This window comes from Capra hircus, chromosome 3 (genome assembly GCF_001704415.2).
Source record: "Capra hircus breed San Clemente chromosome 3, ASM170441v1, whole genome shotgun sequence".
NCBI classification, from domain to species: domain Eukaryota; kingdom Metazoa; phylum Chordata; class Mammalia; order Artiodactyla; family Bovidae; genus Capra; species Capra hircus.
The window spans coordinates 118,231,509-118,259,101 of NC_030810.1; the positions used below are offsets into that span (position 1 = coordinate 118,231,509).

Here is a 27,593-nt window from a genome sequence, read left to right on the forward strand (position 1 = left end):
CGGGCTGTTGGGTGGGGCTAGGACTTGGCATTACAATGGTACCCTTCAGGACAGCTTACAGTGAACATGCTCCAGAACCTTTGCCGCCAGTGCACTTGTCCCCACAGTGAGCCACAGCAGCCCCTGCTTTGCAAGAAGAACCTCTAGGACTAGCAGGTAAGTCTGGCTCAGACTCCTATGAAGTTGCTGCTTTTCCACCTGGGTCCTGGTACACATGATATCCTGTGTGTGCTCTCCATGAGGTTTCTGCTTCCTTCCAGCCCTCTGGAGCTCTTGCAGCAAGCCTTGCTAGCCTTCAAAGCCAAATGGCTCTAGTGGCTCTCCTCCCAATATCAGGCCCCCGGACTAAGGAGCCTGACACGAGGCTCAGAACTATCACGCCTGTGGGAGAACTTCTGAGATATAATTATTTTCCAGTTTGTGCTTCACCCAGCTGGCAGGTATGAGATTTGATTATTTTGCACATGTGCCCCCCCCCATCTTGTTTTGGTGGGTTTTTTTATGTTTTTGGAGGTAGAATTTTTTTTTGGAGAGGTTCCAATCCTCTTTGTTGCTAGTTTTTCAGCAGTTAGTTGTGATTTTTAGTGTCTCCTGCTGCTGCTAAGTCACTTCAGTTGTGTCCGACTCTGTGCGACCCCATAGACGGCAGCCCGCCAGGCTCCCCGTCCCTGGGATTCTCCAGGCAAGAACACTGGAATGGGTTGCCATTTCCTTCTCCAAAGCATGAAAGTGAAGTCGCTCAGTCGTGTCCCACTGTTAGCAAGAGGAGGTGAACTCAGGTCCTTTTACTTTGCCTTCTTGTTGTTTGTACAGAGAAACTAATCTCAGTATTTTGAGTATATTTATTACTTTTTTTTTTTTTGCAAGGAAAATACAGTATTTTCACAAGTGTTTGGCATACCTCATGAGTGAAAAACAACTGTATGAAGCAGATGATGATAAATATCTATTTCTGGCCTACAGGAGACATCAACCAAATTATTAACTACTCACAATCTCCGTAACTGTTTAGAATAACATTCTAAAGTAAAATAGCCCAGTATTAATTATAACCTGTTTTAGTTATTAATTTGATACATGAATCTTGGTATTCAATTAATTCCCATTGTAACATGAATATTAAAAATCATCATGTAATATTATAAATTCTTATAAGCTATGGGAAATATAGTTTTTTCTTTCTCTTTTTTTTTTCCAAGCATCCTGCATCGAACATAGACTGGCGATGCGTTTCTTACATGATAGTATACATGTTTCAATGCCATTCTCCCAAATCATCCCACCCTCTCCCTCAGAGTCCAAAAGTCCGCTCTACACATCTGTGTCTCTTTTGCTGTCTTGCGTACAGGGTCATCATTATCATCTTTCTAAATTCCATATATATGTGTTAGTATACTGTATTGGTGTTTTTCTTTCTGGCTTACTTCACTCTGTATAATCGGCTCCAGTTTCATCCATCTCATTAGAACTGATTCAAATGTATTCTTTTTAATGGCTGAGTAATACTCCATTGTGTATATGTACCACAGCTTTCTTGTCCATTCATATGCTGATGGACATCTAGGTTGTTTCCATGTCCTGGCTATTATAAACAGTGCTGCGATGAACATTGAGGTACACGTGTCTCTTTCAATTCTGGTTTCCTCGGTGTGTATGCCCAGCAATGGGATTGCTGGGTCATAAGGCAGTTCTATTTTGAGTATATTTAAATCTTTGAATCATTTTGAAAAGAACTGACAGCTTCATGATATTCTTTATGTTTACACATTTTTGACCAGAGACATATTAATGCCACTGGTGTTAGTTTCTGCAAAAATTCCCCAGTTAGAAATGTTTTAATATAGAGCTACTCTTATTTTTTAAATGTGTAGTTCTTTATAATAAAGTCTTAATTTTCTCTATAATCTTTATCTTTTTAGCTATAGATTATCATTTTTCTTGCTAATTATATTAATAGATCTCAATTATATTTTTTCTCAGCAATAAAATTAATTTTATTTAAAAATTATTCTCTTTAGTATTTTTTAAATTGAATCAAAATTATATTTTCTACTTGTTTATTTTTTGTTTTGGTTTTATCCCACCTTTGCTAAACTCTGAGGTTTTTAGAAAGTTCCTTATATTTGTGAAATGACTTCTTCTAATCTGTATCTTTTATTTAAAACATTTAAAACCTGTTTGTCCTAGTGTGCTGGCTGTGAAGATTCTAATCTTTCACCAGTGAGTATTCTGTTTGCTGTAGTTTTTCTCTGTCTTTTACTTTTGGTATATACTCTTCATCAGGATAAAGAAGTTCCCTTTTGTTCCCAGTTTCACTAGAGGTATCAGTTGCATATTTTAATGAATACTCTTTCTGGATATCAGATGATTTGTGTCTTTTGTTTATATGGTGATTTACTAATCTTAAAAACTAACCTTACATTCCACAAACAAACCCAGCATTTTCACTATATAACTTAAATAAATTGCTGGATTCGATTTGCTAATATGGGTTGATCAAAAAGTTCCTTTGGTTTTTAAAAAGTAAAAATAAGGGACATGTTTTTCATTTTCACCAAGAGCTTTATTAAGCAGTGATTCACCATTTTTTCCCACTAACTTCTACCATTTTTCAGCAACTTCAGAATTCCATTTTCCCAAAACTTTTTACCTTTTAGAACAAAGAATTGTTCCAGGTGCCTTTTACACCAGGGAATTGGAATTTTTTCCTTTAAAAGAAGTTTGTAAAGATGAAAATAAATGGGAATTTGAAGGTGCAATGTCTAGTGAGTATGGTGGATGAATCAGAACTTCCCAGCCAAGCTTTAACAGCTTTTGCCTGGTCATCAAAGAAACATGCAAACTTGTGTTATCCTGATGGAAGATTATGTTTTCTTTTGGCTAATTCTGGATGCTTTTCATTGAGTGCTGCTTTCAGTTGGTCTAATTGGGAGTAGTAATTATTGGAATGAATCATTTCGTTTTCCAGAAGCAGCTCATCCCTTCCAGTCCCACCATGTATACACCATCACCTTCTTTGGATGAAGATTGGCCTTTAATGTGGTTGGTGGTGGTTCATTTTGCTTGCCCCATGGTATCTTCCACTTACATTATTGTACTGTATCTGCTTTTTATCACCCATCATAATTTATTCTGAAAACGAAATGTTTTTGCTTTGTTTTAAGGAGAGAATTGCATTCAGAAATATGATCAAGAAGGTTGTTTTTTTCCCCCTTATGTGCAGCCCAAACATATTTAATAAAAGCAGTTACCATAGTGCTTTGATTTTCAGTGGTTGAGTTGGGTATTTTGAGTATGTCACTTATCTCCCATGTGGAATAAAGTTCATTGTTCTCAATGCCTCAGTTTGCTTGCTGTCACCTTCACCTGGTCTGCCCAACCGTGGAGCATCGTCCAGCAAGAAATCTCTACCATGAAACTAGGCAAACCACTTTTGATATATTTGATCAGTCACAATACCTTTTCTATATACTTCACAAATATTTCTTTGCACTTTAGTTGCATTTTTACCTTGAAATAATAAAGCATATTATTCTGAAAATGTGGCTTTTTTTTCTTCCATCTTCAATATTAAAATGGCTTCACAAAAATTCAGCAGCTTTGGTAAACTTTTTAAAATGCACACTGATATGACAACTGTTACGATACAATGCAACAAAACTGTTTCGAATGAAGTTAAAGACACCTAAGCACTACCAGAGCCATTTTACAGAAAAACCAAACTTTTTGGACAACCCAGTAGTTTGTTTTAGGATTTTTGCATTCATGTTAAACCTGAGGTTAATCTGTATTTTGTCATCAAGGCTGTTTTGCCGTTCTAAAATGGTTTGGGGAATGTATTTTGAGTTTTTGAGTCTACGTGTGTTCTTTTTTATGGTTCTGTTTTAAGTTATCAGTAATTTTATTTCCTTGAACATAAGAAGCCGTGTTTTCTAAAGCTTTATGTTTGTTAGCTCTGTTATGGGGATCTTCTTTTTTTGGATATATTTTTGTAGTCTGTTTATCTTGATGCTCAGTCACGTATTCAGCTCTCTTAATATGTGTGGTCATTTTTGAGTGCTGAACAGTAGCTGTAACTTGGCACACATGCAAAGAAATCATCAGTAAAGTTTCTAATGGGCTTCACAGCATAAACAGTGGAGGCCAGAAGACAATTGAGTGGTTTTTTAATTTATAAATTTTTATATATACACAAGTAATTCTGGAGTAATATTTTAAATTCTTACTAGCTCTAGGTCTGTTGAAATCTCAGTTTCTCAGTCTCTGTATCTCTTCTAGGTTTGGTAAATGCCCAAATAACCAACAAACCCAAATGCCAGATTCAGCTCTCTAGGATTTCTTCATTTTAAGATTTTGGACTTACAGTTCCTCTCTTCATTTATGTCTCTGCAGTGCCTTCAAGCAGGTGTTTGATGTGTGCCATCTTTTGCTTAGTCTTTCATTATCAGAACTTGAACTCTCCCTGTATTATCTTTTTAATTGGCTACACGGCGCTGCTTGAAGGATTGAAGCCAGGGCCCCAGCAGTGAAAAGCTGAGTCCTCATCACTAGACCACCAGAGAGTTCTAGCATTCTTTTTCTTAATAGTTTCCAATTTTATGTTGAAATTCGTAATTTGATCTCATCAAATAATAAGCATGATTATTTAAAATCTGTGTCCAGAAACTTCAGCTTCTGGACTCGATTTTGTCTTTCAACTTTGTCTTGGTTTTCACTCTTTGTTGTGTGTGTACCTGGTTTATTCATATAGATTATCTGGGGAAAAAAAAAATGGTTTAAGGTAGTTTGAGGTTGATATTTCTCTTCTAGAAAGGATTTATGATTGCTTTTTCTAGACACCAGGGGTTTCACAAACCAGGCCCCCAAAGCTGTCTGAAACACACTTCTTAGCCAGTAAACTTCCTCTTAAGGAATTAGGAAATGACTCCAGGGTAAAAACTGCCTCCAGAATTAGGCTGACCTCTCTGACTTCTTTGCATTTTGATAAGCTCTCTTTGCATTGGATCACCTCTGTGGCTTATTTTGCTTTTGACCTAATAATCCCTTGCTACTGTAGCTGTTTTCGATATCTTAAATTTTTTGTGGGAAGTTGTATTACTTGGTCTGTATTTTACTGGAAGTGGAAATACCATTTTACAACCTTCTAAAAACCAATCATTACTATCGAGTCTCCAGCCTTTCTAATAAAACATTGATGAACAGCGGCATAGAAATAGTGGAAACACTGCTGCTTTCACTTAGCAAGCCTGGGCTTGAGTCCTGACTCCACTGTCCACCAGCTGTTAATTTGTTGTTAACTTCTGTGATTCTCAGTTCTCTCTTCTCTAATATGTATATTACCTATTTTATAACATTGTGGGATAAAATGTGTAAAGTACCTGACCACAACCAGGCTTGATACAAGTACTTAAATACAAGTTACCCACCACTCCTTCCTATACCCATCCCTCTATACCTAATTCATAATGTTTGTCTTGGTCAAATTTTAACTCCTACCTACCTTTTTATTTCCTTTAGGTGATTCTAGTCACAAGATTCCTATTTCGCACTTTGAATCTGGGCATGACCAAGCAACTGTGTTACAAAATCTTTATAGATTCATTCATCCAAACCCAGGGAACTGGCCACCTATCTACTGCAAGGTAATTTCAACATAAGAGTTTCTTTTAAAGTCGTCTACTTAGAAAACAGAAGAGCCATGAAAGAGACCCAGAGAAAGAACTTTTGCCTGTGTCTTAACTGTGTATTAAAATATGTTCATTTTTAGTTGCTTTGAATGTAATTAGGTATGTATAATGCCTTTTCTTCTACATTTCTCTAATATTGGAGGGATTTTGAAGATTGCAGTAACTGAATATATTTCACCTTTGGTAGATTTCATGTTTATAGTTCCTCCTTCTGAAATACCTTCAATATCTTTTTACCCTGAAGGACGGATTTCTAGTTGGTACACCTGTCACTTCCAGGCAAGAGTACCATTTATTCAGAACTATTTTTGTAGTAATTCGTTGATCGTCTTTATGTAATTTTATTCTTTGTTTTGTGTAAATTCTTTCAGGTTCAGTGTAGTAGAATTGGCTTTTAACCTTACTGTTTTATTAATAAAACAGTAAAAATCAAACATTTCTAACCATGAACACAAATCTCACTTGCTGTTCATAAAGTATATTAACAATGCTTTATGAACATAACTGGCTATTATTAGCAGTATTTTCTAGTATATGTTACCCTTTTTTTTTTTCAACCGTTCTCATTTAGTTTTCATGGACTCTTCAGCCTTTCCCTTCCCCTTACCCATCCTCCCTCCCACAGTTTGAAAGGGCCTTATTAATTGCAAGTAACAGAGGATAGAAGAAAATACAAGTAAAATTTTTTCCCTTCTTTAGTCTGATGATAGAGCCAGAGTCAACTGGTGTTTGAAGCATATGGCAAAGTCATCAGGTAAGTTAAACTGGGTCACTGCTCAAATGTATTTTAGTATCTGTGTTTCCATTTTGATGTACATGTTCTGTGTTCCTGAATTCACTAATTTTATGTTTGTTTTTATTTACCAATGGAAGAAATCAGACAAGATCTAGAACTTCTCACAGTAGAGGATCTTGTAGTAGGGATCTACCAGCAAAAATTTCTGAAAGAGCCTTCTAAGACCTGGGTTCGGAGCCTCCTAGAGGTGGCCATGTGGGATTATTCTAGCAACACAAGGTACTTATGTGATTTTGTGATGATAATACTGACTTTTTTCTGAACTGAGAAATACAGTAGGATTAGTTTGTGCCTTTTAAAGCATGATTTGCCTATGAAACTTTGGAATCATTGTATTTCCTTGAATATAAGGTTTCACTGATTATAAGATACATTGTTACCTTATCACTAAATGCAAAAAAACAAAATACCAAATAAAATGACAGTGTTTATTCATTTAGAGTGTCCGTATTGATGAAAGTATATAGTATCTATTTAAATAAATACTCTGTTACATAGTCTTCTTATAAGAAATATGAAAATAAATAGTATTTTTTATTTTGATATTTTAGGCTTACAGAACATTTGGAGGACTCTAGTACAAGGAAATTGTATATACCATTCTCAGATTCTAATTGTTAATATTTTAATATGTTATAATATTTTATAAAAATAAACACTTTCTTTTCCTCAACCACTTAACAGTGAGTTGCCTTTTCACCCTGAATATCAGAAATGTAGGTAAGAACAGGTACATGTGTGTTGCCACAATACATACAGTTATCAAAACAGTATATTACCATTGCTACAGTCATTTCAGTTCAGTCCCTCAGTTGTGTCCAACTCTCTGCGACCCCATGAACCGCGGCACGCCAGGCCTCCCTGTCCATCACCAACTCCGGGAATTTACCCAAACTCATGTCCGTCGAGTTGGTGATGCCATCCAGCCATCTCATCTTCTGTCATCCCCTTCTCCTCCTGCCCCCAATCCCTCCCAGCATCAGGGTCTTTTCCAGTGAGTCAGCTCTTTGCAGGAGGTGGCCAAAGTACTGGAGTTTCAGTTTCAGCATTAGTCCTTCCAGTGGACACTCAGGACTGATCTTTAGGATGGACTGGTTGGATCGCCTTGCAGTCCAAGGGACTCTCAAGAGTCTTCTCCAACACCACAGTTCAAAAGCATCAATTCTTCGGCGCTTAGCCTTCTTCACAGTCCAACTCTCACATCCATACATGACCACTGGAAAAACCATAGCCTTGACTAGATGGATCATTGTTGGCAAAGTAATCTCTTTGCTTTTTAACATGCTATCTAGGTTGGTCATAACTTTCCTTCCAAGGAGTAAGTGTCTTTTAATTTCATGGCTGCAGTCACCATCTGCAGTGATTTTGGAGCCCCCTAAAATAAAGTCTGACACGGTTTCCACTGTTTCTCCATCTAAGTGATGGGACCAGATGCCATGATCTTCGTTTTCTGAATGTTGAGCTTTAAGCCAAGTTTTTCTCTCTCCTCTTTCACTTTCATCTAGAGGCTCTTTAGTCCCTCTTCACTTTCTGCCATAAGGGTGGTGTCATCTGCATATCTGAGGTGATTGATATTTCTCCTGGCAATCTTGATTCTGGCTTGTGCTTCTTCCAGCCCAGCGTTTCTCATGATGTACTCTGCATATAAGTTAAATAAGCAGGGTGACAATATACAGCCTTGACATACTCCTTTTCCTATTTGGAACCAGTCTGTTGTTCCACGTCCAGTTCTAACTGTGGCTTCCTGACCTGCATATAGGTTTCTCAAGAGGCAGGTCAGGTGGTCTGGTAGTCCCATCTCTTTCAGAATCTTCCACAGTTTATTGTGATCCACACAGTCAAAGGATTTGGCATAGTCAATAAAGCAGAAATAGATGTTTTTCTGGAACTCTCTTGCTTTTTCCATGATCCAGTGGATGTTGCCAATTTGATCTCTGGTTCCTTTGCCTTTTCTAAAACCAGCTTGAACATCTGGAAGTTCATCTGGAAGTTCACAGTTCATGCATTGCTGAAGCCTGGTTCAGAGAATTTTGAGCATTACTTTACTAGCATGTGAGATGAGTGCAATTGTGTGGCAGTTTAAGCATTCTTTGGCATTGCCTTTCTTTGGGATTGGAATGAAAACAGACCTTTTCCAGTCCTGTGGCCACTGCTGAGTTTTCCAAATTGGCTGGCATATTGAGTGCAGCACTTTCAAAACATCATCTTTCAGGATTTGAAACAGCTCAGCTGGAATTCCGTCACCTCCACTAGCTTTGTTCGTAGTGATGCTTTCCAAGGCCCACTTGACTTCACATTCCAGAATGTTTGGCTCTAGGTGAGTGATCACACTGTTGTGATTATCTGGGTCATGAAGATCTTTTCTGTACAGTTCTTCTGTGTATTCTTGCCACCTCATCTTAATATCTTCTGCTTCTGTTAGGTCCATACCATTTCTGTCATTTATCGAGCCCATCTTTGCATGAAATGTTCCCTTGGTATCTCTCATTTTCTTGAAGAGATCTCTAGTCTTTCCCATTCTGTTGTTTTCCTCTATTTCTTTGCATTGATCACTGAGGAAGGCTTACTTATCTCTCCTTGCTGTTCTTTGGAACTCTGCATCCAGATGCTTATATCTTTCCTTTTCTCCTCTGCTTTTCGCCTCTCTTCTCTTCACAGCGATTTGTAAGGCCTCCCCAGACAGCCAGTTTGCTGTTTTGCGTTTCTTTTCCATGGGGATGGTCTTGATCCCTGTCTCCTGTACAGTGTCACAAACCTCATTCCATAGTTCATCATGCACTCTATCTATCAGATCTAGGCCCTTAAATCTATTTCTCACTTCCACTGTATAATCATAAGGGATTTGATTTAGGTCATACCTGAATGGCCTAGTGGTTTTCCCTACTTTCTTCAATTTCAGTCTGAATTTGGTAATAAGGAGTTCATGATCTGGGTCACAGTCAGTTCCTGGTCTTATTTTTGCTGAATGTATAAACCTTCTCCATCTTTGGCTGCAAAGAATGTAATCAACCTGATTTCAGTATTGACCATCTGGTGATGTCCATGTGTAGAGTCTTCTCTTGTGTTGTTGGAAGAGGGTGTTTGCTATGACCAGTGCATTCTCTTGGCAAAACTCTATTAGCCTTTGCCCTGCTTCATTCCATACTCCAAGGCCAAATTTGCCTGTTACCCCAATGTTTCTTGACTTCTACTTTTGCATTCCAGTCCCCTATAATGAAAAGGACGTCTCTTTTGGGTGTTAGTTCTAAAAGGCTTTGTAGGTCTTCATAGAACCGTTCAACTTCAGCGTCCTCAGCATTACTGATTGGGGCATAGGCTTTGCCTTGGAAGCGAACAAATCATTCTGTCGTTTTTGAGATTGCATCCAAGTACTGCATTTCAGACTCTTTTGTTGACCATGACGGCTACTCCATTTCTTCTAAGGGATTCATGCCCACAGTAGTAGATATAATGATCATGAGTTAAATCCACCCATTCCAGTCCATCTTCGTTTGCTGATTTCTAGAATGTCGATGTTCACTCTTTCCATGTCCTATTTGACCGCTTCCAATTTGCCTTGATTCATGGACCTGACGTTCCAGGTTGCTATGCAGTATTGCTCTTTACAGCATTGGACCTTGCTTCTATCACCAGTCCCATCCACAGCTGGGTGTTGTTTTTGCTTTGGCTCCATCCCTTCATTCTTTCTGGAGTTATATCTCCACTGATCTCCAGTAGCATATTGGGCACTTAGCAACCTGGGGAATTCGTCTTTCAGTATCCTATCATTTTGCCTTTTCATACTCTTCATGGGGTTCTCAAGGCAAGAATACTGAAGTTGTTTGCCATTCCCTTCTCCAGTGGACCACATTCTCAGACCTCTCCACCATGACCCGCCCATCTTGGGTGGCCCCACACGGCATGGCTTGGTTTCATTGAGTTAGACAAGGCTGTGGTCCGTGTGATCAATACTGTTGTCTAATCTGAAGGCTATATTCATATTTTGCTAGTTCTAATAATGTCTTCTGTAGCAAAAAATAAAAACCTGGGGTCCAACCCAGGATGACATGTTACATTTAGTTATGATGTCTCTTTAGGGTCCTTTTAACCTGGAATTATTCATCGATCTTTGACTTTGGTGGTCTTGACCTTTTTGAAGAGTGCAGGCCAGTCACTTTGTAAAATTTTTCTCAGGTTGAGTTTGCTTATATTTCCTCGTGGTTAGATTGCAGTTGTGTGTGTGTGTGTGTGTGTGTGTAATTATTTTTAATTGAAGGATAATTGATTTACAGTATTGTGTTGGTTTCTGCCAAACATCAACATGAATCAACTATATATGTATATATGTATATATGTCCCCTCCCTCTTGAACCTGCCTCCTTTCTCTCTCCCCGTCCTACCGGTCTAGGTTGTTACGAGCCTCTGTTTGAGTTCCCTGAGTCATACAGCAAATCCCCGTTGGCTATCTGTTTTATATACTGTAATGTATATTTCCATGTCACTCTCTCCATATATCCACTCTCCCCTTCCCCCCCTTCCTCCATTGGATAAGTCTGTTCTCTGTGTCTGTGTCTTCATTGCTTCCCTGCAGGTAATTTCATCGGTATGAGGCTGTGTATTTCTAGCAAGAGTACCTCAAAAGTGATGTCTCTTCTCAGATGTGTCAGATGTGGAGGCATCTGATTTTAATCTCATTACTTATAACTTTGATCACTTGCTTAAGGTAATGTCTGCCAAATTTTTCCGTTGAAAAGTTATTCATTTTCACTGTACAATTAATATTCTGTTGGGAGAGTCTTTGAAATTTGGTAGATTATCTATTCTTTAATATTTAATCTGCTAGCTTATCATCTGCTAGTCAGTTATGACTATATTTGTGAAATGGTGGTGCTCTAATTTGGTGGTTGTTTCTACATTTATTATTAAAGGAGCTTTTCCTTTTTGCTGACTTTTTTTTTTATTTATGACTATGGACTTACATATTCCTAGTATCTTATTCAGTGAGCTGTAATGTCTTATTAACTTATTTTTTGCTCAGATTGGTTTCTTTATAGCCAGTGGTTTCTTTGTTGTTCGGAGTTTGAGTTTTGTTATTGTCAAATTTTACAATGCTGCCTCCTTCTTTGAGTGTTTCTTTGCTTTTCCAGCTCCAATTATTCCAGGTTCATCTTTTACTTTCCCTTCTTTAGCTTTAAATTAGCCCTTTATCCAAGGAACCCTGATTCTGTTTAATGGAGGAGAGTATTTAGGAGATAGAATCTGGGTGCTAGGTTTCATTCCTACTAGAGCCTCTTCGGTTCTAGCTCTCCTTAGTGGAGAGAGCTAGGAAATATATGTATGTGTACTACCCTTGCTACACATTTTTACGTGGCTGGACTCACCTGCCGACTCCGTCCTCCCTTTCCTCCTCCCTCTCTGTCTTCATCTCATCCTGAGTTCATACATAAACCTGCAGTTGCCATTTAAAACCATAGAGTTCTCTAGTTTTCCATTTTTGTATTGCTTTTCTGCATGGAAAAACCTAGTGCTCAACAGAATGTATTAGGTTGTTGTAAAATTAAGTGATACCACCATTTAAAAAAAGACTTATTAACAGTTTAGAATCTTTTTTTCAGTTTTGTTAGTCAGAGATTAGTCAAAAAGTTATTGGTGAGGGACTGGTGGTCCCGTGGTTAAGACCTCATGCTCCACCACAAGGAGCACGGGTTTGATTTCTGGTCAGGAAGCTAAGATCCCTCATGCTGCAGGTATGGAAAAAAAATTATTGGAATTTGTTCTTTTTTTTCTCCTTCACTGTGGTTAAATTATTCATTTGAAATAGTTTATTTGCTTGCTTTATTCCAGTTTGGTTTTGCCCATATTTGTTGGTTTTATTACATTTTGAATGTGTAGTACATTAGGACAGTTCAGACAAAACAGTTCAGTCTAGTTCTGTAAAATTTCTTTAAAATCTTAATCACTCGGTCATGTCTGACTCTTTGTGACCCTGGGGACTGCAGCCCACCAGGCTCCTCTGTCTTTGGGATTCTTCAGGCAAGAATACTAGAGTTGGTAGCCATTCCCTTCTCCAGGGGATCTTCCTGATCCAGGGATCAAACCTGGGTCTCCTGCATTGCAGGCAGATTCTTTACATTCTGAGCCACCAGGGAAGTTCTGTAAAGTTCCTTGGATTGCATGAAATTCATAAACTGGAGAACTGAAATCTTTATATATGAATTCTGTCCAAGGACAGGAGATGTCTTTCCATTGTTCAGATCTATGTTTGGGTCTTTCAAGTTTGTTTTAAAATTTTTCTCACATAGATTGTGCCTATCTGAGTCTGGTGAGTTTTTGTGGGGTGATAACTTTGTTTATTCTATGCAAGTTGACTTGATTAGACTTTCTAACTTTAATTGCATCAGTTTTGGTAATCTGTACTTCCCTAGGAAATGATTCATTTTATATAGGTTTCCAGACTTATTTAAGTCTGCAAACTAAGTCTCTTATAATTTAAAATTTCTCGTTTCATTGATTTCTTATGTATTTGTGCCTCTGCTTTCCCCTTCTAAATCACACCTCGTGCAGTGTCTTTTTTTCTTTTTAAGCGGCAGGATTTCAGTTTATTAGACCTACTAATGTTTTGTTCTCTTCCTCATTCATTTCTGTTTTTGTATTCTTGGTACTTTGTGATTCTTTGTTTAGATTTGTGAGCTCAGTGTTAACCTTTTTGATTTTTTAATTGACAAGTGTTTAGTGGAGTGAATTTTCTCAGACATTGCTTTCAGTGCATCCCATAAGTTGTTGACATAGCATTTTGTCTTTTTTTTTTTTTTTAATTCTGTAGTTCCAGCTCTCTTTAACTGAAGAATTATTATGAGGCTTTTAAATGTCCAGATGGAAAGAAAGCCTTTCTGATTTTTTGTTAGTAAATTTTAGTGTCTTTGCATTTTGTTCAGAGTATTGTTTATAACGTTTCTACCTTATGAAAGCTACCAGTGTTTTGCAAATTAAATAATCAATTTTTGGACTGTTTTGTGGATAGAACAATATGTATTTGTCAGGGTGCAACTTTTGACAAATACCCATAAGCTCTACATTATTATGTCATTTAAGCTGCATTACCTCTTTATGTTTTTTGTCTGCTTGATCTGTTTTATATTGAAAATGGGGTGGTCTCATTACTCTTGTTTATGTCTGTGTCTTAGGACATCTCCTATCGTTATAAATGGTTGCTGTGTTATTTGACGCCTTTACAGAAAACGTTTGCTGACTCTTGATATAGTAGATTGATCAAGGGCTCTTGGGAATGACAGTAACTGTGTTCTTGCGTACTTAAAACTTTTTCCATTGGTTTGCATTTTATTTCCTTGAGTTTTTAAAAGATACAGCTGTACTGTATTGCTTTATGTTGTTTTTTAGAAGTTTGGTCATTCTCTTGATTTTTTTTTTAAATCTTTTTTGCCTGGAGACCTTAAGAATGATTTTTTTCATCTTTAAACTCTAATAGTTTTTTAAGAAATTTATTTATTCATTCATTTATTTTTTCTTGTGCTGGGTCTTTATTGCTGTGCGTGGGTTTTCCCTAGTTGTGGTGCACAGGCTTCTCACTGTGGTGGCTTCTCTTGTTGCGGAGCATGGGCTCTAGGGTGAGTGGGCCTCGGTAGTTGGGGCCCATGAGCTTAGTTGCCCCACCACATATGGACTCTTCCTGGACAGAGACTGAACCTATGTCTCCTGCTTTGGCAGGTGGATGCTCCATCAGTGTTTCAGCAGGGAAGTCCTAAGGTCTAAGTTTCACTGGGATATTTCTCTGAGTTCATTATTGCAGGTCAGTTTTCCAAGCTCTTGCAGAATCAGGTCTTATTTCTGGATATTTTTCTTAGATTGTAGTGTAATATTTTTTCCTATTTCATTTTTCTTAAGGATGTCCGATAGGTATATGTTTGGTCTATTTTACCTATCTTTCATTATGGTCACTCTTTCTCACCCCTGTTTCATCTTTCATTAATCTCTTATTCTCATGTTAGTTTTCCGTTTCCTTTAGTTTTTCACTTAACTTCTCATTTGAATCTGTTCTTCCTTAGGTAGTGTGAAATTCAATTATTTTCCTATACGATTTTTCTTTTCTGAGTTTTGTCAACCCTTATGTCTTATTTTTGAAGTTTCTTATTTAAGCCATGTTTTCAAATCATCAGGATTTTTGTTTGAGGATATTTAATTCGTATATTAATAACAGTGTAGAATGTGTGTGTGGTCACTAAGTAGTGTCCAACTCTTTGCAACCCCGTGGACTGTAACCCTCCAGGCTCCTCTCTCCGTGGGATTTCCCAAGCAAAGATACTGGAGTGGGTTGCCATTTCTTTGTACAGGGGATCTTTCTGACCCAGGGATCGCATGTGCATCTCCTGCATTGGGGGTGGATTTTTTTGTTGTTTTTTACTACTGAGCCACCTGCGAAGTCCTTGTTGTCTTATGGTGTTATGTTACAGTTTTCTTCTCCTTTATGTTTTTTTTTTTTTTGGGCGGAGGGGAGTTGGGCAAGAGTGAGGGTAGGGAGAGTTATCAATGACTGATTCTCGTTTTCTGTTTGCTCCTGCAGTGGCTTTGTGTTGTTCTTGCGTTTCTTGGGACAGAGGTGGTTATTTCCGGTGGTTTGAAATGTACAGTTTAAATGGTCCCTCTTCTGTCAGTGTAACAAAGTATGGTTTCTTTGAATGCTTTCAGGGCGGTGGGGGTGTGGTTATGTCTTTACTTTTTTTTTTTTCTTCTGCTTTCCTTCTTCTGAAAAATATTAAATTTCCCCCCTTTGCTTTTTTACCCCTCACACAATCTCTGAAGGAGTTTTTCCTCTTGCCTTCTGCTGCCCAGAAACATTGCCTTCCAGGCTGCCTTCCAGAGTCTTCAGGCACTTTTAAGTCCCTTTCCTGTAGTCAGTGCTCTGATCTCTCCAGGATTCTGAATATTTATGGACCTCCTCATTGTGGGAATGATTATGATTTAATCTTGGGCTCTTCATTTCCCTTCTCTCTTCCCTCATGTTTTCTGGGCTCCACTGTCTATATGACGTTATGTAAAGGCTTGGGTGTGAACTTGAGAAATGACTCCATTGGAAATTAAGAGGTGGTTTTTTTTTTTCTCCTCTATATATAGGTAATTGATGCTTGTGGTCTTATAATGTTCTCTTAGTTATGCTGCAGGCCTGTACTTTGTTTCATTTATTCTTGTTAGGCTTTAAGTTTATGGATGATGTATTAGGATATTTAGATTTATGTACCACTGCATCAGCCACTCGCTAAAGTATGCCTAAAATTTCATATCCAGAATCATTGTCTGTGTTGTTATACTTTATTGTCTCTGTGCCATCCAGAGTGGTAGTGCAGCATTTCTTAAAAGATAACTGCACTATTATCTCAGGATTTTCTACCAAGCCAGTGATAGACACCTTTTATGCAGATTTTGATGCTGGTTCTTTCTTGATCTTGTGAGATGGTATCAATGGAAGATTTCAGAGACAAATCAATGTTTTCTCAATGGTTTATTGACTAAAATTTTGAAAGATTACAGTTGTTAGATTATCAAGAATAATAAGCAGATAGATATGCAAACCAGAAACAGAGTCACAGATACAGAAGGCAAACCAGAGTGGTTACCAAAGGGAAAGAGGGTGGAGGAGGAAGAAATTTAGGAGTATGGGATGGTCAGATTCAAACTAATATATACATAATAGACACATAACAAGGATATACTGTATAGCACAGGGGATTACTATACCATTATCTAGTAATCACCTGTAATGGAATATAATCTGTGAAAATACCAAATCACTATGCTGTATGCCTAAAACACACACAATATTGTAAATCAACTATACTGCAATAAAAATTAAAATACTACATATGGCTGCTTTGAAAAATAAATTTGTACTTGTTTAGGCAATTTCAACTATTTCTAGACTGACCAATAGCAATTGTAGAATACTTTACTTTGTATGTTGCATTTCACCTTCAGTTAAACTGTGAAAAAATCATTTTAGAATTGAAGAAACAGAGTTGAGTCTCAGATTACATACGGGCTGCAACAGGAATAGTGTAACTTGAATAGTGTAACAGGAATGGTGTAAGGCGTTCTGGGGGCTCTGTGCCATGGGACCCTATTAAAGACAGAGCCATTACATAGAACTTTAAGCACTGTAATGATACATTTCTTTGAAAAGGATGGATCTGCCTTTTCCTGAGCTTCATAATATCGTATGATTCTGAATACATATATTCAGAAGATTCCAAATAGTATCTTACAAAGGAGTTCTGGTTTTAGTGGACAGTAGAAACTGTTGTTAGAATCTGTTAGTTAATATAAGCTGATAAGACTCAGTTCATATAAGCTAGATACGACTCATTTCAAACACTGCTCTTAAACTTCTTAAAGTTTATTAAAATTTGTAATAAATTTTTGATAAATATTATCTCTACCTCCAGAGAAATGGGTGGGTTTTATATTGGTGAAATTGAATATAGTTACATAAAAACATTAGCAAGAGTCTTAAACAGGCTGTTAATGACTATCATGTTATTTTGAAGGCTAGAGTATTTATAACTTTTATAAATGCCCCCCATTCTCCTTGTTGCTTCCTGTCATAATTGTCCTTTGAATAATTCACTGTGACCCGCTGACCGAAACAAGGCAGCTTTTATTTAATCAACAAATATTTATTAAGCATGTCCCAGTAAGTGTCCTAGGCACTTACCAAACATACAGTGGTGAGTGAGATTAATATGCTCTCTGCTTTCATGCAGCTCACACTTAAGAGGGAAAGAGAAACATCCTGTAAATAAAAAAAGAAAACAACAGTGGTTTTAACTGTAATCAGTGATAAGGAAATCAGCAGGGTACTATAGTAGGAAATACTGTGCAGAAAGGTAGACTGCTTTCTAGAATGTTAAGGGAGACTTTTTTGATAATTTAACATTGAAGCTGAGATCTTAAGCAAGAGGAGAGAAGCAGCCTTGCTAAAAATAGAAGGAACAGCATCCTGAGCAGAGGGTTGCAAAGACCTTGAGGTGAAAACTTGGTGTTTACTGAAAGCTGTTAGACAATCTGTGTGTGCCACTGGAGAGTTAGTGAGCAAAGGGGAGAATTCATAAGATGAGATTGAAGCAATAAGCAAGGACCATAAAGATAGGGCCTTGTTAGCTAAGGGAAGGAATTTTATCAAATTGGGGAATCAACAGGATTAGCTAAGATTTCTAAAAATTTGTGAGTATTTAATGGATGTATTAGGAGAGGTCAAGAAAGAAGGAATTGAGTCTGTAATTATTAGTTATTTCTCTGGTCCATGTAAGAAATGGCTTGAACAAGGATGATAGTAAAGTTAGAGCCGAGTAAGTAGCTATCAGATTGGTCGAAATCCGTGGACCTCGCTGGTGGGCTGGGTACAGGAAGAGAGGATGAAAAGAGGAAGACCTGAAGACAGTGCACAGGCTTCTAGTGTAGACCTCCGAGCAGAGGAGGAAGTGAAAGAGGAGCAAGTTTAGAATATGTTGAGGCCCTGGTGAGGCAAGTTCTAGAAATAGTATGTAAGCAGCTGGTCGTTCTGGCCTAGAACTCAGTGGAAAAGTTTGGATAATGTCAGCATTCGTTTCACTATATTTCAGGCACTGTTCTGGATACTGAAAATGCAATGAAGAGAGCCAAATCCTCTGCCTAAATGGATCTTACAGGGTATAGATGAGATCATCTAAGCAGAGGATGCAGAGAGAAGAGGGCCCAGCACAGAGCCCTCACAAACTCAGACATTTTCAAACTGGGGAGAGATTGACTTTTTGATCTTGTAGAACCTTTCAGCCCACAGTTGCTATCTGTGTAAATCATCATAGCCGATCATCAGTGTTGATGAGGGTTGAAGAGATGAAGAGAAGACCTAGGATTATAGATGCAGTGATCTCACAGATCTCATTGGAGTGCTTGTTGGTGGGGCAGAGATGCTAGCTTGCTTTGGTTCCCTGGGTTATCTCATCCTTTTGGGTTGGGAGTTGTGATCCTCCTGCTGCTGTTGAGGCACTCAGTCGTGTCTAACCCTGCGAACCCACGAATTGCAGCACTCCGGGCTTCCCCCTCCTTCTGTCTCCCTGTGATCTTCCTGTGTGGACCTTTCTAGGCTTTCCTTCAGTGTCTGATTGTCCTTGGCTCTGTTCACATTTTAGAATGTGGCTGCAAAGATGAATATGTGCTCTGTGTTGTCCACTGGGGACTGTTAACTGACCAAGCTTTGCTAAGGGAAAGCAGACACAGGAGCTGGTTGTAAAGCTGGAGGTGGAATCATAGCTTCCAGAATCCTGAGGGTTTTGCCCTGGTTTCAGCACCCACGCCTGCTGCCTGGTTCTCCAAGAACAGGTCACTTCCGTGCATGGAGTCGGGAAGTTAACTGTTCTCTGTGCAGGAGAAGTCCAGACTCATAGCTTGCCTCTGCTCTCTGGCCAGGGACATGTCCGTGAGTTCAGAGCTTCTCCAGAGGTCCATAGGTCGGTTAGCGTCTGTGCTGCCTATTCCGTGAGTACTGAAGGCTGGGACTTCGTTTGTCTAAGTCCATCAGGCATCACTCCTTCATTTACTTTCTGATCCCCACAGATCTGTTAGACTCTCTTCCTTGGAGGCCTCTTCCTGTTTTCTCCTTTATTGTGGGCATTCACTACTATGACTGTTCAACTTTCATTTTGATAGGGTCTTAAGGGAAAGAGGAGATAAATTTAGGTATCTTGAACCAGAAGCATTCATAGTTTTAAGAGGTGCAGTTTTCTATTTTGACATCACTTGAGAAGCTTTTTTTTAGTCCAACTTGAGGTTTTGATATTTAACAAATACACCTTTTGTATGTAAGGCATGAGACTAGGTTCTGTAGGAAACAAGGGAAAGAGTAACAGGGTTGCTCTTGCCCTCAGAGTCTCCTGCCTGATAAGAGCAGTAAAGCACATTATGCATGAGTTATATATGATAATTTCTGAAAATCCTTAAAGACTTTCAAAAGATTATGATAAACCGCATGAGGGAGGAATTGCTTCATGTGTTTAATATATGAAGTACTTTATAGAATAAATGTTTTATTTGCTTCTTCTGGAAAGATGGATAGAATTTCTGTGAGCAGAAATTTGGGTTAAAGGGAGGACCTTTCCAAAAGAATAACATGACTGAGCAGTGATTCAGGGTTGAAAACATAGAGAGTCTGACTGAGAAAAAACAGTGACAGGTTTGACTAGAGTGGAGGGCATCAGTAACTGTCAGATGACGGTGGTTCCTGGAAAAGGGAAAGGCAGGCCTATCCTTGAGAAGGAGGAAACTTAGCCCTGAAATAAGAGGAACAGAGATCATTGAGACCTTGAGATATCAAGGGAAGAGTGTAAAAGTCCTCTATGCTGCACATAATTTTAATGGATAAGATAGTTTGAAACTTCGCGAGTGAGGTGCAGGCTTAACAGACATACTCACTTATGATCTTACGTTATTACTTTAGAGAGGAACTTCATGAAGGAAGCACATTGGAAATGTATTAAAGTTGAAGCTAGATTTGAGGTTGCATAATTCATATTAGCATAACAGTATACAAAGTTTGGATTATTGACAGTTTTTAGAATGAATCGTCCTTTAGTAGAAAATACATTCATCTTTTGGGATAATTTGGAGGAAGATCAGTAAGTATAAATAAACCAGATCAAAATAATGTCCTTTTTAACAGTATGATGAGATTTGGAGACATTTTTCCCTGGAGTCAGATTTTTCTGGGGTTTCTGTTTGTTGTAGTTTGTTTTAATATGGGGATACATTATAATATTTTTAATTGCTTTCACTTAAAATATGATCTCCAATGGAAAATGTGTATATTAAGTAGGTGCTCTTGGGAATTAAAATCTGAACAAGGGGCAAAACTAACTGGAAACTTAAAATTTCTTGATTCTGCATGGACGTGTGAGAACTAGATTTAGTTTTGTTTTGTTTGTTTCTTACTGGAGTATAGTTTACTTACAATGTTGAGTTTCATGTGTACAACATGGTGATACAGTTATAGATATGGCTATCTATTCTTCTTCAGATTCTGTTTCCCATATAAATTATTACAGAGTATTGAGTAGAATTTCCTGTGCTATACAGTAGGTCCTCCTTGGTTCTCTCTCTCATACATAATAGTGTATATGTGTGAATAGTGTGAATGTATTCTCACATTCTGGGTGTTGTCTTTTTGCCTTGTTTATGACTTCCTTTGCTGTGCAGAAGCTTTTAGGTTTCATTAGGTCCCGGTTCATTTTTGTTTTTATTTTCTTAGTGAGGTGGGTCAGAAGAGAGATTGCTGTGATTTTTATGTCGGAGTTGTTCTATCTGTGTTTTCCTCTAATCCTAGCTTTCTAATTTATCCCTCCACCCTCACCTTTCCCCTTAGGTAATTGTAAGTTTATTTTCTAGCTCCGTGTGTCTGTTTTTGTTTTATATATAAGTACATTTTAAAATTTTTTTTAGATTGCACATATGCTTATATGGGCAAATGTCATATAATATTTGTCTTTCTCTGGCCTGCTTCACTTGATATGATAATATCTAGGCCATCCATGTTACTGCAAATGGCATCATGTCATTCTTTGTGGCTGAGTAATATTTCATTGTGTATATATCACATCTTCTTTGTCCATTCCTCTGTTAATGGACATTGAGGTTGCTTCTGTGTCTTGGCTGTTGGAAATAGTGCTGCAGTGAACATTGGGGTACATGTATCTTTCTGAAATATCGTTTTCTCTAGAAACATGCCCAGGAGTGGGATTGTAGGATCGTATAATAGGTCTGTCTCTAGCATTTCTAAGGAACCTCCATCCTCTTCTCTAACGTGGTTATACCAACTTACATTCCCCACCAACAGTGTATGAGTGTTCCCTTTTCTCCACCCCTCTCCAGCATTCATTGTTTGTAGAAGTTTTGATGATGGCCATTCTGACCAGTGTGAGGTGAAACCTCTTCATAGTTCTGCTTTGCATTTCTCCAGTAGTTAGTGATACTGAGCATCTTTTACTGTGTTTGTCAGCCATCTTTATGTCTTCTTTGGAGAACTTTCTGTTTAGGTCTTCTGCCCATTTTTTTATTAGGTTGTTTGGTTTTGATACTGAACTTGCAAGAGCTGTTTGATATTTTAAAGATTAATCCCTTGTTGGTTGCTTTGTTTGCAAATATTTTCTCACATTCTGGATGTTGTCTTTTTGTCTTGTTTATGACTTTCTTTGCTGTGCAAAAGCTTTTAGGTTTCATTAGGTCCCAGTTCATTTTTGTTTTTATTTTCTTTATGAGGTGGGTCAGAAGAGAGATTGCTGTGATTTTTATGTCAGAGTTGTTCTACCTGTGTTTTCCTCTGAGTTTTATGATAGTTGGTCTTACATTGAGGTCCTTAATCCATTTTAGTTTATTTTTATATATGATGTTAGAGAATGTTCTAATTCCATTTCCTTTACATTCCAGTTTTCCCAGCACCTCTCAATGAAGAGACTATGTTTTTTACATTATATATTTTGGTCTCCTTGAGTTCAGTTGCTCAGTCATGTCTGACCCTTTGTGACCCCATGGACTGCAGCACGCCAGGCCTCCCTGTCTATCACCAACTCACAGAGTTTACTCAAACTCCTGTACACCGAGTCGGTGATGCCATCCAACCGTCTCATCCTCTGTCGTCCCCTTCTCCTCCTTCCTTCAGTCTTTCCCAGCATCAGGGTCTTTTCCAAATGAGTCAGTTATTCACCCTCAGGTGGCCAAAGTATTGGAGCTTCAGTTTCAGCATCAGTCCTTCCAATGAATATTCAGAACTGATCTCCTTTAGGATGGACTGGTTGGATCTCCTTGCAGTCCAAGGGACTCTCTAGAGTCTTCTCTAACACCACAGTTCAAAAGCATCATTTCTTCGGTGCTCAGCTTTCTCTATAGTCCAACTCTCACAACCATACATGACTACTGGAAAAACCATAGCATTGGCTAGACGGATCTTTGCTGGCAAAATAATGTCTCAGCTTTTTAATATGCTGTCTAGGTTGGTCCTGATTTTTCTTCCAAAGAGCAAGCATCTTTTAATTTCATGGCTGCAGTCACCATCTACAGTGATTTTAGAGCCCCCCAAAATAGAGTCTTGTCACTGTTTCTGCTGTTTTCCCATTTGTTTGCCATGAAGTGATGGGACCAGATGCCATGATACTAGTTTTCTGAATGTTGAGTTTTAAGCAAACTTTTTCACTCTACTCTTTCACTTTCATTGAGAGACTCTTCAGTTCCTCCTCTCTGCCGTAAGGGTGGTGTCATCTGCGTATATGAGGTTACTGATTTCTTCTCCCTGCAATCTTGATTCCAGCTTGTGCCTCATCCAGTCCAGCATTTCTCATGATGTACTCTGCATATAAGTTAAACACACAGAGTGACAGTATACAGCCTTGACGTATTCCTTTCCCAATTTGGAACCAATCTGTTCCACGTCCAGTTCTAACTGTTGTTTCTTGACCTGCACTCAGATTTCTTAGGAAGCAGGTTAGGTGGACTGGTACTCCCATCTCTGTAAGAACTTTCCACAGTTTATTGTGTTCCACACAGTCAAAGGCTTTGGCATAGTCAATAAAGCAGAAATAGATGTTTTTCTGGAAGTCTCTTGCTTTTTTGATGATCCAGCAAATGTTGGCAGTTTGATCCCTGGTTCCTCTGCCTTCTCTAAATCCAGCCTGAACATCTGGAAGTTCATAGTTCACGTACTGTTGAAGCCTGGCTTGGAGAACTTTGAGCATTACTTTACTACTGTGTGAGATGAGTGCAGTTGTGCGGTAGTTTGAACATTCTTTGGTATTTCCTTTCTTTGGGATTGAAATGAAAACTGACCTTTTCCAGTCCTGTGGCCACTGTTGAGTTTTCCAGATTTGCAGGTATATTGAGTGCAGTACTTTCACAGCATCATCTTTTAGGATATGAAACAGCTCAGCTGGAATTGCATCACCTCCACTAGCTTTGTTCGTAGTGATACTTCCTAAGGTCCACTTGACTTCACATTCCAGGATGTCTGGCTCTAGGTGAGTGATCACACCATCGTGATTATCTGGGTCATGAAGATCTTTTTTGTACAGTTCTTCTGTGTATTCTTTCCACCTCTTCTTAATATCTTCTGCTACTGTTAGGTCCATACCATTTCTGTCCTTTATTGTGCCCATCTTTGCATGAAATGCTCCCTTGGTATCTCTAATTTTCTTGAAGAGATATCTAGTCTTTCCCATTCTATTGTTTTCCTCTACTTCTTTGCACTGATCACTGAGGAAGGCTTTCTTATCTCTCCTTGCTATTCTTTGGAACTCTCCATTTAGATGGGTGTATCTTTCATATTCTCCTTTGCCTTTCACTTCTCTTCTTTTCATAGCTATTTGTAAGGGCTCCTCAGACAACCATTTTGCTTTATGCATTTCTTTTTCTTGGGGATGGTCTTGATCACTGCTTCCTGTACAGTGTTACGTACCTCCATCCATAGTTCATCAGGCACTCTATCATATCTAATCCCTTGAATCTTTGTCACTTCCACTGTATAATTGTAAGGGATTAGATTTGGGTCATACCTGAATGGTTTAGTGGGTTTCCCTACCTTGTTCAATTTAAGTCTGAATTTGATGATAAGGAGTTCACAATCTGAGCCACAGTCAGCTCCCAGTCTTGTTTTTGCTGACTGTATAGAGATTCTCCATCTTTGGCTGCAAAGACTATAATCAATCTGATTTCAGTGTTGACCATCTGTTGATGTCCATTTGTGGAGTCTTCTGTGTTGTTGGAAGAGGATGTTTGCTATGACCAGTGCACTTTCTTGGCAGAATTCTATTAGCCTTTGCTCTACTTCATTCTGTACTCCAAGGCAAAATTTGCCTGTTACTCCAGGTATTTCTTAACTTCCTACGTTTTCATTCCAGTTCCCTATAATGAAAAGGACATCTTTTTGGGTTGTTAGTTCTAGAAAGTCTTGTAGGTCTTCATAGAGCTGTTCAACTTCAGCTTCTTCAGCATTACTCGTTGGGGCATAGACTTGGATTACTGTGATATTGAATGGTTTGCCTTGGAAACGAACAGAGATCATTCTGTCATTTTTGAGATTGCATCCAACTACTGCATTTCGGACTCTTGTTGACCATGATGGCTACTCCATTTCTTCTAAGGGTTTCTTGCCCACAGTAGTAGATACAATAGTTATCTGAGTTAAATGCACCCATTCCAGTCCATTTTAGTTCATTGATTACTAAAATGTAGATGTTCACTCTTGCCATCTCCTGTTGGACCACTTCCAATTTGCCTCGATTCATGGACTTGACATTCCAGGTTCCTATGCAGTATTGCTCTTTACAGCATCGGACCTTGCTTCTATCACCAGTCACATCCAGAGCTGGGTGTTGTTTTTGCTTTGGCTCCATCTCTTCATTCTTTCTGGAGTTATTTCTCCATTGATCTTCAGTAGCATATTGGGCACCTGCTGAGCTGGGGAGTTCCTCTTTCCATGTCCTGTCTTTTTGCCTTTTCATGCTGTTCATGGGGTTCTCAAGGTATACTGTTCATGGGGTTCTTTTTTGCCTCCTGCTGTAAATTAATCAATCCTAGGTGTGTGGGTTTATTTCTGGGCTTTCTATCCTGTTCAGTGATCTGTACCTCTCTACTCGTGCCATTTATTGTTCTTGTTATTGTTCGGTCACTAAGTCATGTCCAACTCTATGCACTCCCATGGACTGCAGCACGCCAGGTGTCCCTGTCCTTCACTGTCTCCCAGAGTTTGCTCAAACTCATGTCCATTGAGTCAGTGATGCCATCCAACCATCTTATCCTGTTTCTGTTTCTCCTCTTGCCCTCAATCTTCCCCAGAATCAGGGTCTTTCCAGTGAGTTGACTCTTTGCATCAGGTGCCCAAAGTATTGGGGCTTTAGCATATTCAAGGTTGATTTCCTTTAGGATTGACTGGTTTGATCTCCTTGATGTCCAAGGGACTCTCCAAGGGTCTTCTCCAGTACCACAGTTCAAAAGCATCAATTCTTCAGCAGTCAGCCTTCCTTATGGTCCAACTCTCACATCCATACATGACTACTGGAAAAACCATAGCTTTGACTAGATGGACCTTTGTCAGCAAAGTGGTTTCTCTGCTTTTTAATACACTGTCTAGGTTTGTTGTAGCTATTCTTCCTGAGAGCAAGGATCTTTTAATTTTGTGGCTGCAGTCACCATCTGCAGTGATTTGGAGCCCAAGAAAATAAAATCTGTCATTGTTTCCACTGTTTTCCCATCTATTTGGCATGAAGTGATGGGACCAGGTGCCATGATCGTTGTTTTTGCATGTTGAGTTTTAAGCCAGCTTTTTCACTCTGCTCTTTCACCTTCATCAAGAGGCTCTTCAGTTCCTCTTCACTTTCTGCTGTGAAAGTAGTATCATCTGCACACCTGAGGTTGTTGATATTTCTCCCAGCAATCTTGATTCCAGGTTGTGATTCATCCACCTGAGCATTTTGTAGGATGTACTCTGCTTTGTAAGTTAAATCAGCAGGGTGACAATATGCAGCCTTGGCATAGCCCTTTCCTAATTTGGAACCAGTCCGTTGTTCCATGTTCAGTTCTACCTGTTGCTTCTTGTTGTGTGTACAGGTTTCTCAGGCATGTAATGTGGACTGAGATTCCCATCTCATTAAGAATATTCCAGTTTATTGTGATACATACAGTCAAAGGCTTTAGCATAGTCAGAGAAGCAGAAGTAGGTGTTTTTTTTTTTTAATTCCCTTGCTTTTTCTATGATCCAGAGTATGTTGGCAATTTGAAATCTGATTCCTCTGTCTTTTCTAGATCAGCTTGTACATCTGGAAGTTCTCAGTTCACATACTCTTGAAGTCTAGCTTGAAGGATTTTGAGCATAATCTAGCTGGCATGTAAAATGAGTACAGTTGTACAGTAATTGTACATTCTTTGGCATTGCCTTCTTTGGGATTGGAATGAAAATTGACATTTTCCAATCCCGGGCCACTGTGGAGTTTTCCAAATTTGCTGGTATAATGAGTGCAGCACTTTCAGAACATCATCTTTAAGGATTTGAAATAGCTTAGCTGGAAATGCATCACCTCCACTAGCTTTGTTCATTATAATGCTTTCTAAGGCCCACTTGACTTCACACTCCAGGATGTCTAGCTCTAGGTGAGTGATCACACCATCATAGTTAAGAGCTTTTTTGTACAGATCTTCCGTGTAGTCCTACCACCTCTTCTTAATCTCTTCTGCTTCTGTTAGGTCCTTGCCATTTTTGTCCTTATTGTACCCATGTTTTCATGAAATGTTCCCCTTTGCATGAAATGTCTCCATTTTGCTTAAAGAGATCTCTAGTCTTTCCCATTCTGTTATTTTTCTCTATTTCTTTGCATTGCTCACTTAAGAATGCTTTCTTATGTCTCCTTACTATTCTCTGGAACTCTGCATTCAGTTGGGTATATTTTTCCCTTTCTCCTTTGCCTTTCACTTCTTTTCTCAGCTATTTGTAAGGCCTCCTCAGACAACCATTTTGCCTTTTTGCATTTCTTTTTCTTGGGAATGGTTTTGGTCACCACCTCCTGTACAGTGTCATGAACCTCCATCCATAGCTCTTCAGGCCCTCTTCTACCAGATCTGGTCCCTTGAGTCTATTAATCACCTCCACTGTATAAACATAGGGATTTGATTTAGGTCATACCTGAATATCTTACTGGTTCCCCCTACTTTATTCAGCTTGAGCCTGAATTTTGCTGTAAGGAGCTTATGATCTGAATCATAGCCAGCTCCAGGCCTTGTTTTTGCTGACTGTATAGAACTTCTCCATCTTTGGCTGCAAAGAATACAATCAGTCTGATGTCAGTATTGACCATCTGGTGATGTCCATGTGTGGAATTGCCTCTTGTGTTGCTGGAAAAGAGTGTTTTCTATGACCAGTGTGTTCTCTTGGCAAAACCCTGTTAGCCTTTGCCCTGCTTCATTTTGTACTCCACGGTCAAACTTGTCTGTAATTCCAGGTATCTCGTGGCTTCCTTCTTTCACACTCCAGTCCTCCATGATGAAAGGACACCTTTTTTGGTGTTCCAGTAGGTTCTGTAGGCCATCATAGAACTGTTCAGTTTCAGCTTCTT

At 38.7% G+C, this 27,593-nt stretch overlaps 1 protein-coding gene across 1 annotated transcript in view; it reads left to right on the forward strand.

Moving 5' to 3' along the window:
* Nucleotides 1-27,593, forward strand: part of MAEL (maelstrom spermatogenic transposon silencer) — a 54,426-nt gene that overhangs the window by 19,198 nt on the left and 7,635 nt on the right. Inside the window, exons 6-8 of the mRNA XM_018046604.1 lie at nucleotides 5,518-5,642; nucleotides 6,387-6,441; nucleotides 6,561-6,702. Coding sequence (XP_017902093.1) covers nucleotides 5,518-5,642; nucleotides 6,387-6,441; nucleotides 6,561-6,702 — 322 coding nt within the window. The remainder of the gene's footprint in view (nucleotides 1-5,517; nucleotides 5,643-6,386; nucleotides 6,442-6,560; nucleotides 6,703-27,593) is intronic.